This window comes from Panthera pardus, unplaced genomic scaffold (assembly GCF_024362965.1).
Source record: "Panthera pardus isolate Hobbes unplaced genomic scaffold, ASM2436296v1 HiC_scaffold_4, whole genome shotgun sequence".
Lineage (NCBI taxonomy): Eukaryota > Metazoa > Chordata > Mammalia > Carnivora > Felidae > Panthera > Panthera pardus.
Window position 1 is genome coordinate 19,030,607 of NW_026526969.1, and position 24,194 is coordinate 19,054,800.

At 60.3% G+C, this 24,194-nt stretch overlaps 1 protein-coding gene across 6 annotated transcripts in view; it reads left to right on the forward strand.

Moving 5' to 3' along the window:
* Positions 1–18,210, forward strand: part of FLYWCH1 (FLYWCH-type zinc finger 1) — a 29,150-nt gene extending 10,940 nt beyond the window's left edge. Inside the window, exons 3-10 of one of the 6 annotated variants that reach the window (XM_019468290.2) lie at positions 3,923–5,232; positions 5,505–5,966; positions 7,044–7,469; positions 7,601–7,864; positions 11,662–11,925; positions 12,911–13,208; positions 14,605–14,669; positions 17,137–18,210. In XM_019468290.2, coding sequence (XP_019323835.2) covers positions 4,899–5,232; positions 5,505–5,966; positions 7,044–7,469; positions 7,601–7,864; positions 11,662–11,925; positions 12,911–13,208; positions 14,605–14,669; positions 17,137–17,144 — 2,121 coding nt within the window. In that variant the 5' untranslated portion in view covers positions 3,923–4,898 and the 3' untranslated portion in view covers positions 17,145–18,210. Of the gene's footprint in view, positions 1–3,922; positions 5,233–5,504; positions 5,967–7,043; positions 7,470–7,600; positions 7,865–11,661; positions 11,926–12,910; positions 13,209–14,604 lie in introns of all 6 variants that reach the window. The other 5 variants (XM_019468291.2, XM_053893747.1, XM_053893749.1 and 2 more) reach the window with 5 other exon arrangements.
* The last annotated feature ends 5,984 nt before the right edge of the window (positions 18,211–24,194 follow it).

The window sequence follows — 24,194 nt, forward strand, 5'->3', positions numbered from 1 at the left end:
GTGTGTGTATGTGTGTGTGTGTGTGTGTGTGTGTGTGTGTGTGTGTGTAGTCCATGCCACCCCTCTTCTCTGATGAGGAAACCGAGCCCTGGAGTGAAAAGCCTGCTAATGGTGTAGAAAACTGTTTTGGGGGCACCTGACCGGCTCAGTCAGAAGAACGTGAGACTCGACCTCTGGGTAGTGAGTTTCAGCCCCGCTACTAAAAAGTAGAGATTACTTTAAAAAAAAAATAAACTATTTTTCATCCAAGTGGTCCTGGAGACCTGAGTCCCTATAAGGATTTTTTAAAATAGTTTTACTGAGCTGTGAATTACATACCATACAATTCCCCTACCCGAACTGTATAATTCACTGTTTCCACGGCATTCACAGAGTTGTATGACCGTCACCACAGTCAATTTGACATTTTCAGTACCCTGATAAGAAGCTCCACACCCCTTAGCATCACTTCCTAATCTCCCCTTCCCTTCCCCCAGTCCTATGCAACCACTTGTCTGCCTTCTGTCTCAGTGGCTTTGCCCGATCTGAACATTTCATATAAATGGAATCCTACACTGTGCTTTCTTTTGTGTCTGGCTTCTCTCCCTGAGCGTGATGTTCTCAAGGTTCATCCACACGGCCACAGGTGTCAGTGCCTCCTTCCTTTTTATTGCTGAATAAATTCTATTGTGTGGATGGACCACATATAGGCCAGGGCAGGTGGTTTGTTGGGAGAACGCGGTTAATGGGCTGACCAAGCCGGCACTGATCCTGCACGATGGCCAAAGAGGAGGAGAGTGGTGTCTGAACGTGTCAGCCTCCCGACAGCCAGGCTGAGAAGGGTCGAGTGTGGGCCGTTCTTACAAAGTTGAACTGTTGACGGAAGGAGGGCTTTAGGACACAGGAGACCGCAGAATCTCGGTGGTCCCCCATGGGAAGAAGAACCACGGTGGGGGCGGGGTGGCAAGAGGCTTGGCAACTAGACACAGCAGGATGTAAGAAGTGGGGAAAGGGCCCCCAGGAGCGTGGGGGGTATGCCAAGGGAACCGGGTGGGGAATCCGGATAACGTATGTATGTCCTCTTTATCCAGTTAGTGAGGAGTGACAAGAGCTTACGAAGATACCCATCCTCAGTGGATAAACTGAAACAGATATAATCGTAAAATTCTGGATGGTGGAGAAATGACTTTAGTTAGTCTGAAATCTGCCTGTTTTGGAGAACCGCATTCACCAGGGATGTTAGGTAAATGCAGCATCACTACCTGTACTTTGTTACGCGCGTGTGTGTGTGTGTGTGTGTGTGTGTGTGTGTGTGTTTGGTAAAATATATATAACAAAAATTTACAATTTGAGTCATTCTAAGTGCACAGCTGGGTGCCATTAAACACTTTCACATTGTCTGCCACCAGCACCACCCACCCCCAGAACTTTGCCCCCAATCTCCCTGTCCCTCCCCCCAGCCCCTGGCAACCACCACCTGACTCTGTCTTTGGATTTGGCAACAGCAGCTACATCCTAGAAGTGGGATCCTACGGCATTTGTGTTTTTTTTGTGATGGTCTTATTTTATGTTATGTACTTTTAATTTTTTTAATCATTTTAAGGTTTATTTATTTTTGAGAGAGAGAGACAGACGCACACACACAGAATCCAAAACAGGCTCCGGGCTCTGAGCTGTCAACACAGAGCCTGATGCAGGGCTCAAACGCACCAACTGGGAGATCATGACCTGAGCCGAAGTCGGCTGCTTAACTGACTGAGCCACCCAGGCGCCCCTACGTACTTTTTAAATACGTAACTCTCATTGCCGTCCTTTGTACTTAATATTTCTGTTCTTTTCACTGAATTACCAGCCCTGAGAGATTTAAAATCTGTGTAGCATGGCACCTGAACTTCAAAAGCACTTTGTTGTGTATTGCACAACCTTTAATAGTCCAACCATCAAAAAGCCAAACCTGCTATGTTCAGTCACTTGCCAAGAATATCAGTTACTGCTGAGTAACAAATGACCCCGATCTCACTGGCTTAAAATAGCAGTTTATTACTGATTGATGTTCCCTCAGCTGGCTGGGCCGTTCCTCTCTTGGTTTCTTCTGGCTCCTTCATGTGGCTAAACACAGCTGCGGGGTTTGCTGGACTGGACCGTGCAAGATGGTTTCCTCTGTGCCTGGCAGTGCCTCCAACCCCCCAGCGTCTGGCCTCTCACACCACTTCCTAGCCTGGCAGTCTCAGGGCCATGTCTTATGAGGGTGAGGACTTCCATACCCCTACCGCAGGCTTCTGCCACACTCAGCAAGTGGCCAATCTGGGCTGGAGCCCGTCCAGATGAGCGACCACCTTGCAGAGGGACCTGCATACTTTATAGGAGGATTTGTGGTCGCTATAAACGATGGGTGTTCCAAGGCCCTCTAGTGGTTGAGATTGGTAAGTGTCAGTCCAATCTAGATTCTAGGTCATTGCCAAATTCATGCTTTTCTGCAGGGGATAGTCAACCATAGTGTATGGAACTTTTTCCATATCCTTTGAGGGATCTTGGAAGTCTTTTTTAAATTTTTTAAAAAATGTTTATTTATTTTTGAGAGAGAGTACGAGCAGGGGGAGGGGCAGAGAGAGAAGGAGACAGCAGGATCCTGCTGTCAGCGTAAAGCCTGATGAGCTCGAACGCAGGAACCCTGAGATCATGACCTCAGCCAAAGTCGGAGGCTTAATTGACTGAGCCACCCAGGCGTCCCTTGGAAGCCTTTTAAGCAGAACTTTTAGTTAAGGGGATCGCACTGGGCGTACCCGTGACTCTAGTAAGCTCCGGGGAATGTAGGGGCTCTTAGTCACGACAACGCCCTCTGGTCCGGAGGAGGCGGGCTTTGGCGCCTGGTGGTCTGACACTGAGGCCGCTGGAGTCCCCTCCTGCCCCGCGCGTGGTGGGGGATCGATGGCTGGTCCTGTAGGAGTGTGCGTGCTGTGTGGACAGTGGCCACGCCGCTTGGGGGAGGGGGCCCGGGTTGTCTGAGGCCTCCCGTGGAGGGGAAGGCCGCCCCCCACCCCCCGCCCGGCGCCGTGGCTCCTCCAGGTGGAGGTCAGGGCACTGCCAGAGTGTGCCCGCAGGCAGGCGGGGTGCAGGGACCCCGAGCGCGAGCCAGGGGTGGGCTGTCCGCGGAGGGACCGGCGCCGGGGCCAATCCGCGAGGGGGCGGGGCGGCCCCGGGGGCGGGGCCTCCCGCCATCCCTTTTTCCTGCTCAGAGCACATCTGCATGGAGGCGCTGACCGCGTCTCACTGCTGCTCGTCCCAAGGCCCCTCCGGATCCCTGGCCCACCACGTCGCCGTGTGGGGCGGGATGGGCAGGGCAGGACCACACGGGAGGAGCGGGGGTTGGCTCGTCCGGGAGAAAGACTTGGGAGGGCAGGGCAGCCGGGACTCCCAATCAGGTGTCCCGTTACCTGGAAGATTTCCTTGAGTCTCGAGCCACCCCCCACCCCCCACCTCACCCCCGCCAACCTGGGATGGGCTTCCCTTCTTCCTTGGGATGGACAGCCGTGTGTGCGGAGAGTTTACGGGGGGGGGGGGGGGGGGGCAGGGGGTTCGGCACGCTGCTCCCCTCTGCACCTTAAGCCTTGGCTGTGTCTCAGCGGGGACACTGGGGCCCTGCCCTTGGGAAGCTGAATGTGGGCCCCAAACCAGGGAAATTCAGAGCAGGAATGGGGGACCAGAGGGAATTCGAATTGGCAGAACTTGGACATGAGGGTGACAGCTCACAGATGGGGAGCTGAAATGTGCAGGAATGCTGCAGTCTTGAATGTGGGTGATTGAGGGGTGGGAGAGACCCGCCACTCACCCACCACCCAGTCCCCCCAGAAAGCAAAAAATTCCACCCTACGCAGGTACCCCAGGGCCCCAGCTCCAGGCTAGCTCTACCCCCATAATACATTTTTTTTTTCTGCTTCTCCAGAATCTCCACTATCCGGGGAGCCCTCTGCGACTGTGGATTCCGCAGACGCCTCTGCAGCCCTGTCCCCCCCCCCCCCCCAGCTGAGGCAGCACCACCACCACCGGCTCAGGCGCAGGGTCGCTGCCCTCCTGGGGCCCTGGCATCTCCTGAGTGCCGGGTGGTCCAGGGCCTCCCGCCCGGGATGGGGGACGGATCCAGTTGGGAGTCCAGAGAGCCCTGGCCCCCGTCTCCCTGGGACACAGTGTCGGGATGAGGGCCACCGGGCATTCTGAGAGGGTCTGTGACCCGAGCCCATGTCCCAAGTGCTGGCCTCCGATGCTTGGTGCTCAGGAAGGCCGGGATGTTACCCTGGCTGAGGCACAGCAGGTACTGTGTGGGGACGGGCTCCGGATCCGCCTCGACCAGACTCCCGGCTCTGCACGTCATGGCCGTGTTGGCCGTCCTGGAATGCCTCAGTGTCCTCATCTGTAAATCGGGTCAATAAGAATGGTCGACTTTCATAACACGGGGCCAAGTGAAATGGGGACACCCGTGAAACCACATCACAGCCTGCTCAGCACCCACGGGCCTCTGTTCGTACGAGCTCACGGTACTCTGTGCCTCAGGGGTCCCGACAGGCCCCGAGAGCCCTGCATTTGGCACATTTTTCAGATGGGAAAGTGGAGTTTGGGTAGGCGAGGTGACAGACCCAAGGCTGCCCAAGAGAGGAAGAGGCCCAGGTTCTCCAGCTCCGTGCGGGCCCCTCCCCAGCTTTTCAGCCCCGGGGGTCCCGAGGCAGCCCCGTCTGCCTCGACCTCCACCCCACATCCATTTTCCTGAGCCCCCGGCCCAGGGGTGCCTCCACTGATGGATTTTGGCTCCTTCCTTAGGACGGAGCCCCTGGACTGCCAGGTTCCCTACCCGGGAGGAGGAGGAAGAGGAGAAATCCGTCTGCTAGGGCCTGAGCGTGCCCTGGGGGACCGACCATCGTCCCAGGATGCCCCTTCCCGAGCCCAGCGAGCAGGAGGGTGAGAGTGTGAAGGCTGGCCAGGAGCCGTCCCCGGAGTCCCCTGAGCCAGGGACCGATGTCGTCCCCGCCGCCCCCACGAAGCCCAAAGAGTTCTCCAAACTGGTCCTGCTGGCAGCCTCCACAGAGAATGTAGACGAGGTGGGCTCCCAGCCCAAAGGAGGGCACTGTGTCATGTCCCTGGAGTTGTCTCGCCCTGACACACTAGCCAGGACCCCCCAGATCCTGCCAGTGGAGGAGCAAGCGGGCACAGTCCAGCCAACCCCCCAGGTCCCTGAGCATAAATGCAGCAAGCCAGACACAGGTGAGTTCCAGGCCTGCTGCCCCCGGCCCAGCCACCTTTGTGGCCCTGCATGCTCAGACACAGGCCCTGTGTACCCCCTTTCCGGGGGGCGGCCTTGGGGTCCCATCCCTCCTCTGAGCTAAGCATCCTCGTGTCTCATCGTGACTCTGTCTCAAGCTGGTGTGACGATCTCAGGGGGCCATCCCTGTGCATCCCCCATCGCTCCCATCCATGCCCTTGGCCTCGAGCCTTGCTCTGCACCAGCTAACCCAGCCCCCCTCCCCTGCCCTCAGCAGCCCTCACGCCCCTGGAGTTCCTGAGGACCCCTTTCGGGGGCCGCCTCCTGGTGCTCGAGTGCTTCCTGTACAAGCAGGAGAAGGCCGTGGGGGACAAGGTGTACTGGAAGTGCCGCGAGCACTCTGAGCTGGGCTGCCGGGGCCGGGCCATCACCCGGGGCCCGCGGGCCACAGTGATGCGCGGCCACTGCCACCCGCCTGATGAGGAGGGCCTGGAGGCCCGGCGCCAGAGACAGAAGCTGCCCAGCCCAGCCCTGCCTGAAGGCCCGGGGGGTCCGGAGGGCCCCGGAGGCCAAGTGGAGGAGCCACTGGAAGGGGTGGGCCCGTGGCTGTGCCCTGAGGAGCCGGAGCCCGCCCCTGGCTTGGTGCTGAGCAAGCCGGCCACAGAGGAGGATGAGGGCCTACGAGCCCTGTCGCTGCTGAGCTTGCCCCCCAAGAAACGGCCGACACTGGGGACCGGTGAGTGCCTCACAGCTGGGCTCCCCTCTGGGGCGGGCGGGAACCCCCAGGCCCTTCCCTGTGCCCAGATGGAGGTGTGGGGTCCCTCTTGGTTTTCTAATGTGCTCAAAGTCAAGATGAGTAAAAATTATAAACATGTCCCCCAAATCATTAAGCCCGTGGGATGGAACTAGTGCTCCAGAACCGGGGGTCCCAGGGCCTTCTGGAACTTTCTGCTGCAGCAGGGTCTGGTGTGAGGCCAGAAGCCTGAGTTTTAACAGGCCCAGGTGGTGCTGGTAACCCATGAGTTTAGGGAAGGTCGGCCTAGGGGAGAATGTTGAACTTTGGGCCGGGTTCAAGTCCCAGCCCCCACCTCGTGTAGCTTGGTGACTTCCGAACACGTTCTGAACTTCTGGAGTTTCAGGAGCTTCATCAGGGCTGGGTGACGGCTCAGGTTAGGGGGGATTAGGTGTGCGATGTGTGGGAAGTGCTCGGCACCGGTCCGCGTGTGCTGGTCGGCCCCTGAGGCCTTCTGCGTGGTTTTTACCACCAGTAAGTGGGAGGTGGGCTCCATCCCAAACGCTGGCTCCCTCCTGACCCAGATTCAAGGATGCAAGGAGGTAGGGCAGCTGCTGTGCTGGTACTGGGGGCCGGCAGGGGCCAGGCGGGGCAGGGAAGACGCGTTTCTCACTGTGTGTCTTTTGCCACCATTTGTATTTTATGGCACGTGCATGTGTTATTTGAAAATTAGATAAAGATTTCAAACAAACCCTAAAAAAAGGTATGGCCGTGAGTGACTGAGTGCCTAGGCTAGGAAGTCAAAGCCGGCTCACTCCTTCCCGGGTGCGTGACCTTGGACGTGACGTGTAAACACCGAGAGCCGTGGCCACCGCGCTGACCTCCAGGAGAGGAACTCAGTCTCTTCCCCGGGTCACTGGGTGGGGGGGTCAGTGGGAGTACACCCACGGCCCACGCATGCCCGGCTCAGGGGAAGCTGCGATAAAGGTCAGCATCGAGGAGAAAGCGCTGGCACCCCCCGCCCCGCACCTCCTGGGCCTGCGCTCCTCGGCGCCCTGACTGCCCAGACTCCTCCTCCAGGAGAACCCCGGCCCCTGGAGTTCCTGAGGACTTGCTACGGGGGCCAGTTCCTGGTGCACCAGTGCTTCCTGTACAAGCGAGAGAAGGCCGTGGGCGACAAGGTGTACTGGACGTGCCGGGACCACGCTCTGCACGGCTGCCGCAGCCGGGCCATCACCCAGGGCCAGCGGGTGACTGTGATGCGCGGCCACTGCCACCCGCCGGACGTGGAGGGCCTGGAGGCCCGGAGGCAGCAAGAGAAGGCCATGGAGACGCTGCAGGCCCGGCCGGGCGGGCCCGGGGGCCAAGTGGACGAGCTGCTGTCCCGCAGCGGGCCCGGGCCCCTGACTCTCAGCAGAGCCCGGCCTAGAAAGCGCGCAAAGGTCCTTCCGGCCCAGCCCCCGGCCCTGCAGGGCGCCTCCGCCGGGGACCAGGAGGATGACCTGGGTGAGTCTTTCACACCTGGCCCACAGCTGGGCCCCCTCCAGCCGTGCTTCCTCGGGTCTGGGGAAGTAGGAGGGACCCCAAGACCCTGAACTCCCACCTCCCTCCCCCACCCTCCTCCCGTGTCTCCCCAGGAGGCCCCGAGTTCCTGAGGACCCCTCTGGGGGGCAGCTTCCTGGTGTACGAGTCCTTCCTGTACAGGCGGGAGAAGGCGGCCGGGGAGAAGGTGTACTGGACGTGCCGGGACCAGGCCCGCATGGGCTGCCGCAGCCGCGCCATCACCCAGGGCCGGCGGGTGACTGTGATGCGCGGCCACTGCCACCCTCCTGACCTTGGGGGCCTGGAGGCCCTGAGGCAGCGGGAGAAGCGCCCTGGTGCGGCCCAGCGGGGGAGCCCAGGTAGGACAGACTGCGGCCAGTGGGCCTTGGGGACAGGCAAGGGACCCAGCCAGCCAGTCTTTCCCTCTGACCCCCCCTTCCCCCGCCCCCCGCCGCCGTGTCCCCCAGCGAGCACCCTCCTGTTCTCACTGGAACACTCTGGAAGTAGTTACAGCCGGTTCCTGCCCCTCTGCGGCCTGCTGGGTCCAGCGCCAAAATCTCTGCAGCGCCTGATAAACGCCGGCTCCCCTCCTCTTCCTCCGCCTCCTCCTCCTCCTTTTTTTAAAAAATTTGCAAGATTTACAGAGAAGCTAACCACAAGCTGGCTGCTCGTTTTCACAGTGTGAGTGGCTGACACCGTGCCTGCACTGAGCACGTCCTACAGACCAGGTGGTTTACGGGTAGGAGGTGACATTTCTTCCCTCCTCCTGTGGTTCTCCAGAAACATCATGGTCCCTAAGGGACCCGTGACAAGGGTCAGAGCCCTGCTCTTTTCATCTTTGTCCACCTGGGGTTGTGTCCCTCTGGTCGGAATTCCTCTCGTCCTCTTGCTAAGAAGAGCACTGTGGCCCAGTCTGGTCCACCCAGTGGCTCCCGGTCTGTGTCCCGGGGTCGCCTGCCTGTCCTTCAAGGGCCCCCGGTCCTATGGTTTTCTGAGTCATCAGAGTTGTCTTTAGAGTCTTCCTGGCACCAGGGCACCTGGGTGGCTCAGTCGCTTAAGTGTCCAACTTCGGCTTGAATCATGATCTCAGGGTCTGTAGGTTCGAGCCCCACGTCAGGCTTTGTGCTGACAGCTCAGAACCGGAGCCTGCTTCAGATTCTGTGTCTCCCTCTCTCTCTGCTCCTCTCCCGCTCATGCTCTGTCTGTCTCCCTCTCTCAAAAATAAATAATAAGCATTAAAAAAAATAGAGTCTTCTTGGCCCCAAAGTTCTCTCAAACTAGAAATCTCTGATTTTATTTTGTTTTTAGAAAGTTTTTTTTTTTTTTAACATTTATTTATTATTGAGAGATGGAGAGACACAGAGCATGAGCAGGGGAGGGGCTGAGAGGTGGAGAGACACAGAATCTGAAGCAGGCTCCAGACTCTGAGCTGTCAGCACAGAGCCCGACATGGGGCTTGAACTCACAAACCATGAGATCATAACCTCAGCTGGAATCCAGGGTCGGATACTTAACGACTAAGCCACCCAGGTGTCCCTGATTTTGTTTCCTTCGGATTCTCCCTTTGTATTCTATTTCCGTGTGACTGGGTACAGGGGGAAGACGTTCCAACTCACAGGGCAGCCCCCGCCCCGTCCTCACCCCCTACTCCCGCCCCAAATAACCAGCCCCTCATAGAGTGTCTGCTGCCCAAAATCTAGTCTGTGCCTCTGCTGCTATCAGCTGGGTTTTTCTGTTTTGTTTGTATTTATTTTTTTTTTTTCATTTTTTTAATGCTTATTTATTTCTGAGAGAGAGACAGAGAGAGAGCAGGGGAGGGGCAGAGAGAGGGAGACACGGTTTCGGGAGCAGGCTCCAGGCTCCCGGCTGTCAGCACAGAGCCCACCGCGGGGCTCGAGCCCACGGACTGTGAGATCATGATCTGAGCCGAAGTCAGATGCTTAACTGAGCCGCTCAGGCGCCCCACCCGGTTTTTAAGTCTCTTGGCCTGCTGACCAGGGACGAAAGGAGGGACCCCGCGCGCTGCCCCACCCTCCCAGTGCCTCTGCGGTGGCTTGTCTGCAGTTCAGTAGGAGGTCGGTCACCGGCTGCAGGGTGTCCGGTCCTTCTTCCGAGGCCGTTTTCTCCGCCGTCGGGCAGCCGCTCTACTTGTTGGCCTCGTCTTCTGTGTCCTCACACACGCGGTGGCCAGGCAGCGGGCGGCTCCAGGCTGGCTCCGGTCCTCCCGGGGGCCCCTCCTGCTCTTGCTTGCCCGACCCCCTCGTCTCGCTGCGGAGTCCCTCCTAGTCGCTCCCTGAGCCACAGCGGGAGGGGCCGGGGGCCACGCTCACAGACCGCGCACTCCTGGTGACGCCTGATGGGGGCTGGGGGAGCTCCTGGTTCAAAGTCACTTTCTGTGGCTGTCTGGCCCCCGTCCTCGAACCCGTCCTATGCATGTGCTGTGTCTTTGCTGACGTTTTGGGGTCGCGTCTCCATCCCTGGGATGTCTGGCTGCACTGAGGGCCTTGGGGGCCGGAAACTCAGTTCCCTCTCTCAGAGTGACTTTGTCTTGCTCTTTCGTGACTTTCTGCTCCCTGCCCGTTTCCTTCCGTTGTACCTGTTGGTCAGCTGTCCATTGTCCCGGCCTGACTGCCTGGGACATTCCCTCCATTTTGTCTCCCAGCCTTTCCATCTCATGTCTGCGTTTCTGCTGTCGTGCCTGGACATCTCTGCACCCCATCCTCTCGGGACGACAGGCCTGTCTCCTGCCTCTGGCGACGGCCTTGTTTTCCCCGAGTGCCTTTTCTCTGTGTCTGCTTCGGTCTCTTCCTTCTGGGTAAAGCTTCTCTCCAGTGTCTGGTGATCCTTGCCCCGCTGCTCACGTTCAAGGCGAGGCTGCGAGCTCTGTACGTGGTGCTGACGGGGGGCCTGCGGTCAGGCAGCTGCGGCCGTGAGTGGCCACTCTGGCCCGAGAGCCCAGGCCTCGCCTCTGTGGGGCTGCAGGTTAGGTTTGCCGGTGCCCATGGCAGGGGCCGCCCCCTGGGCGGGGTTCTGGGAGCTGGCAGGGACAGCTGGGTGGGAAGTGCCAGCCTGCAGGACAGACTTCCCCCACCTCCGCCCCGGGCCTGGCTCCCTGGGCTCTTTGCTCCCCACACAACTAACCCCCCTTCGGAGGGACTCCGCATCCCCCGCACCTTGAGCTTGGCCCCCGGGCTCTCGGGTCCTCAGTGGCTGGCTTCCCCTCCGGGCTCTGTGACCACTCGCCCGCTCTCCCCACCTCTGACGTTCTGGGTGCATCTCTGCCCTGCCACCCCCGCTGCTCCAGACCTGGAGCAAAAGACTCTGTCTTTGTCACTTCGGTGCACGTTGTCACGGGCCGTGTCATATGCCCATTCCACTGCCCGCCGCGGTCTCCGGAACGCATTCACCCCCCATGGCTTTGGCAGCCACGACAGACTCCCCAGTGTGTCTCCAGCTCCACTGTGGTCCCCACGTGCCCAGAGGAAGTTCTCAGGGTGGAAGGCACAGCCACCCTCGGTCCTCGCCCATAACACTCCAAGACGGTGCCTCTGAATACGTGGCCTGGGTCAGCTAGTCCTTGCTTTCTCCCACCGCCCCCAGGTCACATCCCCGCCCAGCTCGGGGAGTTGCTGCTGCTTCAGCCCCCGAGCCTCCCTGCTGCACACAGATTCACCCTGACTGCCATTTCACTCCCGAGCCACTTGTCCCCACAGGGCCCGTGCCTGTTCCTCCCGCTCCGCGAGGACCGCACTGCCGTGCACCCTACCCCCCCTCTCCTGCCCACGGGAACCGAGGATAAGTAGTGGTTGCAGAGAGTGGCCTCCTTCCTGCAGGCCCCCCCCCCCCCCCCACCGAGGTGGGGAGACAGTTTCTGCCTTCAGGGCCTTTGCCTCACCCATCTCCTGCCTCCCTTCACGCCCCCCGCCCCCAGACCGGGACTAGGCTGGGTCTGGGGGAGGGGGCTGCCTCCTGGGCTCCAGGGCTGGCTCCTCTCCCTGGCGGATGTGGGTGCTGAGCGGAGGGGCGCTGGCGGGTCTCACTCCAGGAGCCCTGCTGCTCCGGCTTTGAGCACAGGGGCCCCGTCACCTCGCTGCTGGACCCCAGGACCTGGCTCCAGGCTCTCCCTCCCCCCACCACCTCTCTGGTCTCTCCCCAGGAGGCCCCGAGTTCCTGAGGACCCCTCTGGGGGGCAGCTTCTTGGTGTACGAGTCCTTCCTGTACAGGCGGGAGAAGGCGGCCGGGGAGAAGGTGTACTGGACGTGCCGGGACCAGGCCCGCATGGGCTGCCGCAGCCGCGCCATCACCCAGGGCCAGCGGGTGATGGTGATGCGCAGACACTGTCACCCGCCCGACCTGGGGGGCCTGGAGGCCCTGAGGCAGCGGGAGCAGATCCCCAGCCCAGCCCAGAGGGAAGGCTCAGGTGCGGGTGCGAGGGTGTGGGGGGTGAACGGGCTCTGGGCCCCGGTCTCCCTGCTGCCAGCGCCCCCCGCCCACCCCCCTCCCCCCGCCGCAGCGCCAGTGCCAGGCTAGAGGTTGTCTGGGATGTTCTGTCCACCGCCCGTGCCTGGCGGGGCCTAGCTGACCACGGTGCGGGCTCCCTAAGGGCCGGCGGGCTGCATCTGGGCTCCTCGCTCATGGCCGGGCTGGTCTGGGGTTGGCTGCTGGCGAGAGAACCCACTCAGGCTGCCGAGGGAGGGGTGAGGCCGGCGCTACCAGCTCCAGGAAGCGCTTAGCTCCATTTGGGGGGAGGTGCGCCTGGACGTGGGACCCTCCGACTCCCCTCCCTGGGTCTCCCGTGTCTGTTTCCTACCTCCTCTTTCACTCGTCACCCTGCCCACCCACCCCCCTAGTTCTCTCTGGCTACCCAAACCCTAACATCGCATGACTTTTCAATCCGGGCTTCAAAAGCCTCTAGAGAGAGTTGATTGGTTGCCAGCTGGCCGAGGGAGGGTGCACAGGGAGCCAGGAGGCTCCTGGTGAGTGGCCCAAACCAGCCGTGGGCCTCACTCCATGTTCCAGCCTAACCTCCGCCCTGGTGTGTGTGCCAGCAAGTGTGGAGTCCGGGCCGGGTCAGGAGAGGCCTCAGGAAAGCTCTGGGTTTGGGTGGCTGCGGGACCAGCACCAACACCTCCCTCCCCGCCCCCGGGAAGCAGCAAGGCCCTGAGAAGGAGACTGCCAGTCCGAGCTCGAGGGTGTCAAGCCGGGGGCCCTGGGCTAGCAGCCCGAACTTCGGTCCTTGGGCCCCATGGCACAGGCAGGTGTGGAGGCGGAGAGCAGAGTGGGTCGTGCGGCAGGATTGCGGTGGGGCGGGCCGGTGGGACACAGGAAAGAGCCTCTGTCCTTGGCACGCAGGCTCTCTACCCTGCTTCCGAAGTGCCCCGCTCACGCTGTCCCCTTCCTTCCAGGAACGCTGCAGCCTCTGGAGTTCCTGCGGACTTCGCTCGGGGGCCGGTTCCTGGTGTACGAGTCCTTCCTCTACCGGAAGGAGAAGGCGGCCGGGGACAAGGTGTACTGGATGTGCCGGGACCAGGCCCGGCTGGGCTGCCGCAGCCGCGCCATCACCCAGGGCCAGCTGGTGACGGTGATGCGTAGCCACTGCCACCTGCCTGACCTGGCGGGCCTGGAGGCCCTGAGGCAGCGGGAGCGGCGCCCTGGCGCGGCCCAGCAGGAGGACCCAGGTGGAGACAGGGCTGGGGGTCAGAGGTGGGAGTACCAATGAGCCGTGGGCATCTCGCGGCTGCCAGCCCAAGGTTCAGACACCTCAGGGCATTGGCGCCATCTGGACCTTCGCGCCCTGGCCTTTCTACCTTTCCAGAATCTTCTACCTCTCCTGTCCACTGGCTCCTTCTCCTGAACCTGAAAACACCCCCAGATCTGTCCCATCCTCAAGAACAACTCCCCTTCTCATTCATTCTGTCTCCTTTCTTTTATTCTAAGAGGTCTTCACTTGTTACAGGGCAGTGTTTTGTGAAAATCTGATGAAAAAATAGCACTCCAGAAGAATGTACTAATGTCTGTGTGCACGCGCACACACATGCACGTGTGCACACACACGTTCGTACGGCTTGCCGATAATTAATTTTATTGAACTGAAAATGGGTCCCCTTCACATAAACAGAATATAAAACCAGTCTTTAAGAGGCATTTTTGTGTTTTATGTTAATTCACATAACTAATAAGGGCCACAGGAAGCCTCGGGGGCCCAGTCAGTTAAGCGTCCGGCTCTTGATTTTGGCTCAGGTCATGATCTCAAGTTGGTGGGATTGGGCCCCAAGTCGGGTTTGGGCTCTGCGATGACTGCACGGAGCCTGCTTGGGACCCTCTGTCTTTCTCTCTCTCTCTCTCTCTCTCTCTCTCTCTCTCTCTCTGCGCCCCTCCCCCACTCGCACCCGCTTGCTCTCTCCCTCTCGAAATAAATAAACTTAAAAAAAATGATAAAGGCCACATTTTATCAAATACAAAAATGATTCCAGGTTGCATAAAACAGCCCAAAGAAATTTGATTTCTGTTCAAAGACAAAACAAAAACAGAAGGAGACTTCTGAGAGAAAGCCGCCAGTTGGCAACAGGAAGTAGAATCCGTGGCGCCACAGAGGGCACCTCGCTTTGTTTTGCACGTTTTTATTTCTTTATTTTGAGAGAGAGCGCGAGCCCGCGTGGGCAGGGGAGGGGCAGAGAGAGAGAGGGAAGGAGGGGAGCCCACGCAGGCTGCACGCGGTCCGCGCAGGGCCCGATGCAGGGCTCAGAGGCACGAACCCCGAGATCCTGACCGGGGCCGAAACCAAGAGTCGGCCGCTCGACCGCCTGAGCCCCCCGGGCGGAGGGCCCCTCGCTTTTGACGCCCGGTTCAGTCCCGATCTGCTCGATGGAGGGGCTGCCCGCTGACCCTCAGGATCCCGACCGGCTCCCTTCACCAGGCGCGGGAGTTTGGGGCGTCAGGAAACCAGAATTCCCCGCGACGGCCCGCATCAGGGTCTCTCCTCCCGGATTCCTTTATCCTCGAGGCCTCGAGGTCATCAACGCAAAGTGCGCGCCTCGGGCTCTCGCCGCCTCAAGGAGAGAAGAATTACTGACCCGTGTTTTCCATTCTCTTCCCCCAGGAAACACGAAACTTCCGCCAGAAGTGCAGCCGCGTGTCCAGAGCGTCCCTCCGGAAACCCAGCAGGTGTGCGGGTAACGGTGTCCGTTGTCTGACGTCGCACCACAGATCGCCCGAAACGTGGTGGCTTCCGGCGACGGAGAGTCACCGTCTCCCACAGCTTCTGTGGGCAGGATTTCCGGAGTGGTTGGGCCGGTGGTTCTGGCCCGGGGTCCCTTGTGAGGTTGGAGAAGGTGTCAGCCGGGGCCGCGGTGACGCGAAGGCCGGCGGGGGCTGGAGAGCCGCTTCCAAAGCGACTCATTCAGTCGGCATGTGGGCTGCCGGCCTCGGCCTCGGCTCCTCCCCGCACGGACCGCTCCTCAGAGCGGCTCCGGTGTCCTCACACCCGACGGCCGTCCCGTCTCCCCACGAGCGCCCCGAGGGAGGGAGCCGAGCGAGAAGGCCCGCAGCCCTCCCCCGCGCACGCGGGGGCCCGGCCGGGCGGACCGCGTCTCGGCCCCGACCCAAGGCCCCGGGATTCTACGAGGACTGGGCTCACACCAGCTGTGTTATCGGTCACAGCGCGACGAAGCCCGAAGTCGGGACACGGAGAAAGTTGGGGACCTCATAAATGTGACAGACAACACGCTCCCGAACAACCGATGACTCGGGGGGAGAAATCCCGAGGACAGTGGAGAGTAGCCCGAAATGAACAAAATGGGGCACCGCCGGCCGCGGGGCCGCAGCAGAGCCCTGCTGACGGGGAGCCTGCGGCTCTGAGTTCCTGGATTAAGAAACGAGATGTCAACTCGTTAACTTAAACTTCCACGCGAAGACCCCGGCGAAACGCGAACGCGGCAGTCCTGCGGCGAGAGGGGGAGACGATAGGCAATGGAAATTCACGACAGAGAGAAAAGTCGGTTCTTTGGAAGGATCGTCAAAACTGATAAACCTGTAGCTCCCTCACCCCCAAAATTGGTTTTTAAGGATAGGGAAGACTCGGGGGCACCCGGCTGGCTCAGAGGAGTGTGGGACTCTTGTTCTCAGGGTCATGAGTTCGAGCCCCACATTGTGCGTAGATCTTACTTTAAAAAAAAGAAACAACTTTAGGGGCGCCTGGGTGGCTCAGTTAAATGTCTGGCTTCGGCTCAGGTCATAATCTCGAGGTTCATGGGTTCGAGCCCTCCGTCGTGCTCGACGGCTGTCCTGCTGACAGCTCGGAGCCTGGAGCCTGCCTCGGATTCCGTGTCTCCCTCTCTCCCTGCCCCTCCCCCTCCTCATGCTTTGTCTCTCGGTCTCTCTCAAAAATAAACATTAAAAAATAAAATCTTTAAAAATCAAATAAGGATAGGGAAGATTCAAATTACTAAAATCAAGAATGGGAGGAGAGACACTACTACCTATATCACAGGGAAACACACACACACACACACACACACACACACACACACAGAAGGATCGTAAGGGAAGCTATGAGGCCAGCCCATCCAGTAACTCAGATGAAGTGAACGCATTTCTAGAGAGGCAAGTGCCAAGTCTGGCTCATGAAGAACTACGAAAATCCGAACAGGCCTGTAACAGGTCAAGAGGCTGAATTTGAAGTTCTAAAACTGCCCGTCAAGGAAAGCGCAGGCCCGGAGGTCCCTGGTGGCCTCTACCAAACACTAAACGAAGAATTAGCACCCGTCCTTCACAGACCCTTCCTCAAGGTAGAAAAGGAGGGACGGGACTTTTAGGGAGAGTGGGGGTGCCCTCGAAGTGGCCGTGGTCCTGGGCGCACGGCTGTGGGGACGCTGCGCCTGTCGTGCTCCACGCTCAGGGCGGACACGGTGGAGTGAGAACAGCGGCTCAAAACTCGCTGAAAAAAAACCAGGCAGGAAGCCACGGTGACTTTCTGACCGACATCACACCCTGTCCCTCTTGCTTCACTCTGTTCCTCCACCGCACGGAGCCCACGCTCGAGGGGAGGGCGTCGGGCTCCCGCACCTGAAAGGAGGGATAGCAGAGAACTCGTCATTTCCAAACCCTTCACGGTGATACAAGAGAACTTCCTGTTTCTTGACAAAGAGTCTTGCAAAGGCCACATGCAGAGCCCAGGGGACTCTGGAGGCGGGGGTGGGCCTTCTCAGGAGCGTTGGTGGTTCCTCCCGGGACACGCTGGCCTGGCGTAGAAAGTCGAGAATTCCCAAATTGTAGGTTAAAGGAAACGGTACAGGGCACCTGGGTGGCTCAGCCGGTTAAGTGTCTGGGTTCGGCCCAGGTCGTGATCTCACAGTTCGTGAGTTCGAGCCCCACGTCGGGCTCTGCGCTGACAGCTCGGCGCCTGGAGCTGCTTCGGCTTCTGTGTCCCCCTCTCTGCCCCTCCCCCACTCACGCTCTCACTCTGCCTCTCTCAAAAATAAACATTAAGAAATTAAAGGAAACGGCACAATGCGTGTACGTGTACGTGTGTAACAAGGTCTAGTCGGTGGCGATCTCTAGGGAAAAGGAAACTAGGGTCTGCTTCTGCCGTGTTTGGATGTTTGTAACGAACCGTGTGTTTCTTTGTAATCAGGAAGGTGAACTGTGCGAAACCGCCCAGTGAGGAGCAGTGTGGCCCATCCCCTCCCGACGGGAGCACGGGGACCTCGTGCTGCCAGCGTCACGGATGCTCCGAGCCCACCCAGGACCCTGGCGTTTCCCACCCGGTTAGATTTTGCTTCACAAAGGCTCTCTCCCACTCCTCCACAGCACGGTGGCCTTCTCACTTCTTCAAGGGGCCTCCCAAGAGGAAAACTGACGGTGTCTTCGAGCGGGCACACGGGAGCTGGCGGCCCGCACACATGGGTGACTCGGGGAGAGGCCCCCCCCCCCCCCACGGAAGACCTGAAGAAGCATCTTTTCACGGAGACACCTCTCCCCCGCTCCGCCGCCCCGAGCCGCGAACACCCGTCCACTTTCAGAGCACGTGACTTTGCCAAGGCCCTTCCAGTCGGGTGCGGCCCTGCTTGGCCAGGGCGCGTTTGGAGAAGTTCCTGCTGCTTCGGGCTCAGCTGTCCCGCGTAGCTCCGGCCTCCCCGGGTGTTCTCTGGGCAGGGGCCACGTGGGCCTTTGCGCCCCTCGGCCACCTGCCACTGGGCCACAGGCCCCCCCCCCCCACCGCCTGGTAACAGCAGCCCCACCGCACTCCCCCCGCACGCGCCGTCGACTTTCTCTCCCTCGCTGTCTTCCCAGGGTCCGTGATCCCCGTGGCGGGCGTCCCTGCCGGCGGTGGGAGCCAGCCCGGATGTCCACGGGAAGGCGGCCCCGGACAGCCACGACCGGGCCCGCGGTGTGTGGGTTGCCCACGTCCGTGTGATGCAGGAGACGCAGACTCGATCTGTCCGCCGGTGCAGGAGAGCTGGCCTGGCAGGTCCGAGAAGCAGGCGGCGGCGGCCGGGAGCCCCCGAGACACCTGCCGGGCCGTCCGGACAGCGAGGTTCCTTGTCTCCACGCTGTGACTGCAGAGCGAGCACGGGGCCACAGACTCCCTCTCTCCCGCCAAGCCGGCCGTGCAGCCTGCTGTCCGGCTACAGGACAGCGACAGCTTGGGACCCCACTGTCCCTCTGCTTACAGATTTCCCGCCAATAAACCCTATTTTCTATCTCACCTGGTAGAACTGGTATGTGCATCCCCATCCCCTCGGCGACAACAGCTGGCCACCAGGAAGCCGCACACTCTGTGTCTCAGCGCCACCTGGTCGGGAGTGATGGAGTTAGGCTGGCACCCCAGAAGAGACCCCCGCGTAGGTCACCTGGCCCACGTGTCAGCTGGACCCAGAGCGGGGGGTGGGGTCCTCTGGAGCAGCGGCTGAGGGGTCTGCTCCAAGCCTGCAGGGAAGAGAGGCCTTGATTCTCTGCCGCAGCCTCTCACCCCGGCCCTGCCTCGTTCCCGTAAACTGAGACAAGCTTAAAATGGAAATGGCTTCCCCGAGGACAGAGCGACTTAGACCCCCAATTTAGACCCTGGCTACCTTCCCAGGCGAGTAAGTGGCCTATCAACTGACCCAGCTACCAGCTCCGTGGGGCCCTGGCCTGCCAGCCTGCCAGCGGTCAAGCGGTCCGGGGCCGTAACAGTCCACCTCCCAGGCCGGGGGCAGGTGTCCTCCGCACTTGACGGCCCTCAGCACTGCCCAGGGGCTGTGTTCTGGGCAGGCCTCTTGGCCGTGAAACATGGGGCCCTGAGACAATGAACTGCCCACGGCCAAGGCCAAAGACAGCCCTGCGGGAACAGACACGACACCCCAAACCCAGATCCACCTTTGGGTCACAAATATGCACGCCCACGGGAGGTGGCCACACCTGGCGGGAGGCACCGGGTCGCGTTTGTGCCGCCGTCAGTCCCTGCCCAGCCCCGCCGTGGACGGGGAGCCTCACACAGGCGCCAGGGGCTCCCCGAGAAGTGCTGAGTCGCGGCAGCCACTGCCACCCGCAGTGGCCAGGATCTCCCGGATCCGCAGCCTCCACCACCGGCCGCGTCTCTGCAGGACGGTGGCTTCCTCAGTCCCCATCCCATGGCCCTCAGCGTGGCAGGGCTCCAGGGTGCAGTGCACGGAGGCGCCGGGAGGGACTTCGCTCCTCTCCGGACGCTCACGCCGACGGGGGCTCGTGGGCACCTCCTCTCTGCACCTGCTCGGACTGCGCGGGTCGGATGGAAGTTCCGTGTCGCTCGGACTGGGGTCTCCCAGAGGGACAGGAATTCTGACACTGCCGTCACTTTGGGCAGCCCCATAGCTGCTCAGAGCCCCAGAGGCCTCCCCGCCATGAGTCCACTCCCTCCGCAGTTCCAGAGCCACAGGGCGTCACCTGCCCTGTCCCGTCACATGGTCCCAGGGCAGAGGGCACAGGGCCAGGCCGGTCCGTGGATGGAGACGGGTCCGCAGGGCGGGGCCCCCTCCTGCCCCGCTCCTGCTCGTGTCCCCCAGGAGACCCTATTTTACGACGTGCACACCACACGGAGCGGGCGACGGTGTGCTTCTGTGCCCCTTTGCGTGACAGAGAGCAATTGTGAAATTATGTTTCAATGATGATTTTTTTTTTAAGTTCACTAGGAAGAACAAAAGTATCAACAAGGAACACAAATTTTTAAAAGGGGGAGCAGTGGCCGGCCATAGGTGCTCCGGCCCCCCGTTCCTGTCCCCCAGGGCTGCAAGGTGAGCGTCACCGAAATGCTTCTCATGGGTCCACTCCCCTTGGCCCCAGCCCAGCCTCTGGTCCCCATGTCCTTCCTGCAGGACGGTGGCTCCAAGGACTTCCTCGTGCCTAAAAGCCGGGAGATGCTTCTCAGAGCTCACCCTCGGGCACTGACCGCCCCCTCCCGCCCCTCCCCGGGACACCTCCCCTCAGTCCCCTGCCTACCTCCCTGCAGCCGGTCCCAGCCTCCCTGGAGGGTCCCTCTGCCCCCACCCGACCTATAAGCTGGGTGGTTGGTGTTTCTGGGGACTGGACCTCGGCCCTTTTCTGCCCAGCCGCTTTGAGGGTCCACAATTGGTCCCCCCGCAGCACCAGCTGGCCCTTTTTCTGGGACCTGCGTGCCCCGCTGCCTCCGTGGCCATGGCCCTGGGTAACCCGTGAGCGCCAGGCACAGGCAGCAGAGGGAAGCTGTCGTCATCCTCGTCGGATGGTTCCACCGCACAAGGAGAAACCCAGAGCTGTCCTCGATGTCCCCGTCCCTATGTCCTGCCCACCAGTGGCACCCTGCCCACACACCCTGCAATTCACCCCCTCAACGTGTATGACTCAGCGGCTCCTAGTATATTCACCAGTCTAATTCCAGAGTATTCGTCCCCCTGAACGGAAACCCCAGATCCCTTAGCATCATTCACTCTTCTTGTTTCTGTCGCTACGCGCTAAGCCCCATGCGGTTCCTCTCTCTGGCGCTGGGAGGTTCTGAGGAATCCAGGCGACTGGGCCACGCAGGCCGCCATAACAAATACCGAGCAATCAACATTTATTCCTCGAGGTTCTGGAGGCGAGAGGCCGGAGATCAGAGTGTGACCTTGCTGTGTCGTCACACGGGCTGGGGTGGGGACTGACTAGCTAACCCGCCGGCCTCAGAGGGCGCCAGTCCATCGTGAGGCTACGCTCCCCGTCCTCTTACCATCGCCGGTCATTGGGTTTCAGCATGTGAATGTTGGAGGGACGCGTTCACCCCTCAGCCCCAGGTAAGGCGCTCGTAGAGTCCAGACGCCTCTCTAGCTGGTCCTCGCGTTGACGGACAGCCTCGTTCCAAGCCCGCTGAGTCACCGAGAGCCCCGGCCGCCTGCCTGCAGGACCACGGCAGCCTCCGGCGTCGCCTGTCTGCAACCCATCCCCGTGACAGCCAGGGGCTTTCCTAGAATGCAATCCCACCGTGCAACACCTGCCTCAGGTGTTTGCTCCCTGGTGTCCACATCGAGTATGACTGCCTGGTTCAAGGACCAAAAGCCAGAGGTACCAGTGGTGGCGATGGGGGGGTGGGGGGCGGGGGGTCCTCTGGAGGCCAACCAACGACAGGGCGGCCCGTGGCCTTAGGCTGCACCCTCAGCACAGCTCTGCAGAGCCCAGAGCCTCCTGGCTGCCGACCCCACTGTCCCCCTGAGGGCTCTGAGGGCACTAGAAGGGCCCCTCCGCTTTGGAAATAAGGCCCTGGCTTGAGCCTTGGGCTCTAGTGTCTCACCCCCGACGCTTTGGAGAAAGGAGTATTTGCCTAGCACATAGCAAGTGCACAGAAAATACTTATTAAAGATGTGACTGAAGGCACCTGGGTGGCTCAGTCGGTTAAGCGGCCGACTTCGGCTCAGGTCATGACCTCACGGTCCGTGAGTTCGAGCCCCGTGTCGGGCTCTGTGTTGACAACTCAGAGCCTGGAGCCTGTTTCAGATTCTGTGTCTCCCTCTCTCTCTGCCCCTCCCCTGCTCACGCTGTCTCTCTCTGAGTCAAAAATAAATAGAAACATTTTAAAAAATTGAAAAAAAAAAAAGATAAAGACGTGACTGAGTAAGAGAGGAGGAGTGGGCCGTGGGGACCCCGTCAGGGTCCTGCTCGGGTCCATCCACACCGTGGAATATTACGCGGCCTTTAAAAGGAGGGAAATCATGTGCCATGACACGGATGAACCCGGGGGACGTTATGTGAAGTGGAACAAGCCAGTCACAAAAGGTCAAGTACTGTGTGATCCCACTTATATGGAATATTTACAGCCAAAAATCATAGCAACCGAAACTAGAAAGGTAGCTTCCAGGAGGGTGGGGGCTGGGAAGGGGGAGCTTCAGTGCTACAAGATGAAGAGGTCCCAGGGCCATCGCACAGTGATGTGAATGCTATTAACGCTATTGAACTGTTTGTTTTTTAAAACTTTTTTTTGTAACAATTCATTTTTGAGAGACAGAGAGAAACAGTGCGACTGGGGGAAGGGCGGGGAGAGAGGGAGACACAGAACCGGAAGCAGCTCCAGTCTCCGAGCTGTCAGCACAGAGCCCCACGCGGGGCTCGAACCCACGAACCGCGAGATCGTGACCTGAGCTGAAGTTGACACTCAACCGAGCGAGCCACCCAGGCGCCCTGAACGGTTCACTTGGAAAGAGCGAAGAATGTAGACTCAATGTTAGGTGTTATTTCCCACTGAAAAAAAAGGAGAATGAGGGGCGCCTGGGTGGGCCAGTCGGTTGGGCGTCCGACTTCGGCTCAGGTGACGATCTCACGGCTCGGTTTGCGAGTTTGAGCCCCGCATCGGGCTCTCTGCTGTCAGCGTGGAGCCATCTTCAGATCCTATGTCCCCCGCCCCGTCCCTCCCCCGCTTGCGCTCTTTCTCCCCAAAATAAAAATAAACATTAACAAAAGAAGAAGAAGAACGAGCACATGCCAAGAGCCAGAAGGTGCTCGCCGTAAATGCTCCCCCCCAAAGACTCCGGCTGCCAGAGGGGTGTGGGGGGTAAGCGTGGGGGGCCGGTCGTCAGGCTGGAGTGTGATTTGACGGCAGTGGCCCAGACTCTGGCGGAGGCCGCACGGATGGGAAAGGGACGAGAGATAATCAAGAGACGCCAGAGCCAGAAGTGCACTTGTGCTCTCCCTGCCCCCCCGGTTCACGGCTCGGATCCAACCCCCAGCACCACAGAACGTGATCCCATGAGCGAACAGGTCACCGCGGAGGTGATCAGTCAAGGTGCGGTCACACTGGCAGGGGCCGGGCACAGACATCTGGACCCAGACCCCCCACACGCGGGGAGAGCGCCGGGCAAAGATGGAGGCCGAGGTGGACGTGATGATTCTAGAAGCCGAGGAACACCGAGGATGACAACTGCCATCCAGCATCCAGTCGAGAGGCATCGGACAAACGCCCACTCACGGCTCCCAGAAGGAACAGGCTCTGCTGATGGCTGAGTCCCAGGGTCCCAGCCTGCAGACCTCGAGGCAACACATCTCTGCTGTTAAAGCCCCCAGTCTGTGGGCCTTTGTCCGGACGCCCCAGGAACCGGCTGGGGGCAGGAGGGTGTATCGGTGGAGGGGAGGTTGTGCGGGTCCCTATAACCAGCAAACTTCCGATCTCAGCGGCTACGCAGCTGATGTTTGTTTACCTCTCCCGCCTCCTGACGCTTCTGGTTAGTGGGCACCTTCCACAGGGTCGCTCAGGAATCCAGCTCCTTCCACCCTGCCCCAGGGCCCTGGCATCTCCCGCGTCTGGTTGCTGAAGGGAGGAGAGACAGCCCCAGCAGGGGCCTGCGCATGCGCTTTCCAAACCTGGAGATCTTGTTAAATACAGGTTCTGATGAAGGAGGCCGGGGGTGGAGCCTGAGAATCTGCATTTCTAACGAGCTGCTCCGTGGTGCTAAAGCTGCTGGCCCCGGGCCCCCCACTTTGCCTTATGAGAGGCACCACTCCTGCCCACGCCCCATCGGCCTGAACTCACCCCCATAGTCGAATGCAGGGGACACAGGGAAATTCATTTCAGCTGTTTGCTGAAATTCAGTTCAGCTGTTTGCACAGGAGCTGGAGGAACCAGGATCAGTAAACACAGGTGGAGGGCCTGAGTAGGCAGGAGGTGGCCCAGCCCTCCCACAGCAGAAGCGCTGTTGGTTTTGGACGGACTAAGTCCTGACCGAGACTCTGGGGGCCTTCAGCCTCTCTGAGCTCCTTGCAAGTGACAGGGTGAAGGTCAAGGTCTTCTTCAGTCTGGGGTTCTGTGAGCCACCCGGGACTGGAGCTGGCAATGAGGACACTGCCCCTCATCTCAGGGCCGGGGGGCCTGGAACCGAGCCCCCCTCCTCGTCATCCAGGATCCCCTGTGCGGGAGACAGGGGCCCCCTCGGGTGGTGAGAGTCCCTAGGACAGTAGACTGGACGGACAGCTTGGCCGGCCCTGCCAGGGAAGGGCCCACCTCCTACTCTACTCCCCCTACTGTCCCCTCCCTGACCCCACCTAGGCCTTTCCTGGGCGGCCTGTGGCCCTGAAGGTGAGGCTCCCCACGCACCTCCGTGGCCCAGGCCGTGGCCCAGGCCTGCAGAGTTGGGAGGACCCCAACAGGCCCCAGCAGCACTGCCCCTCTCCCTACCCTGAGGAGAGGAGGAGAAGGGGACCAGGCCAAAGGGTGGCGACCCTCCGCTCCCTGGTTGGGGG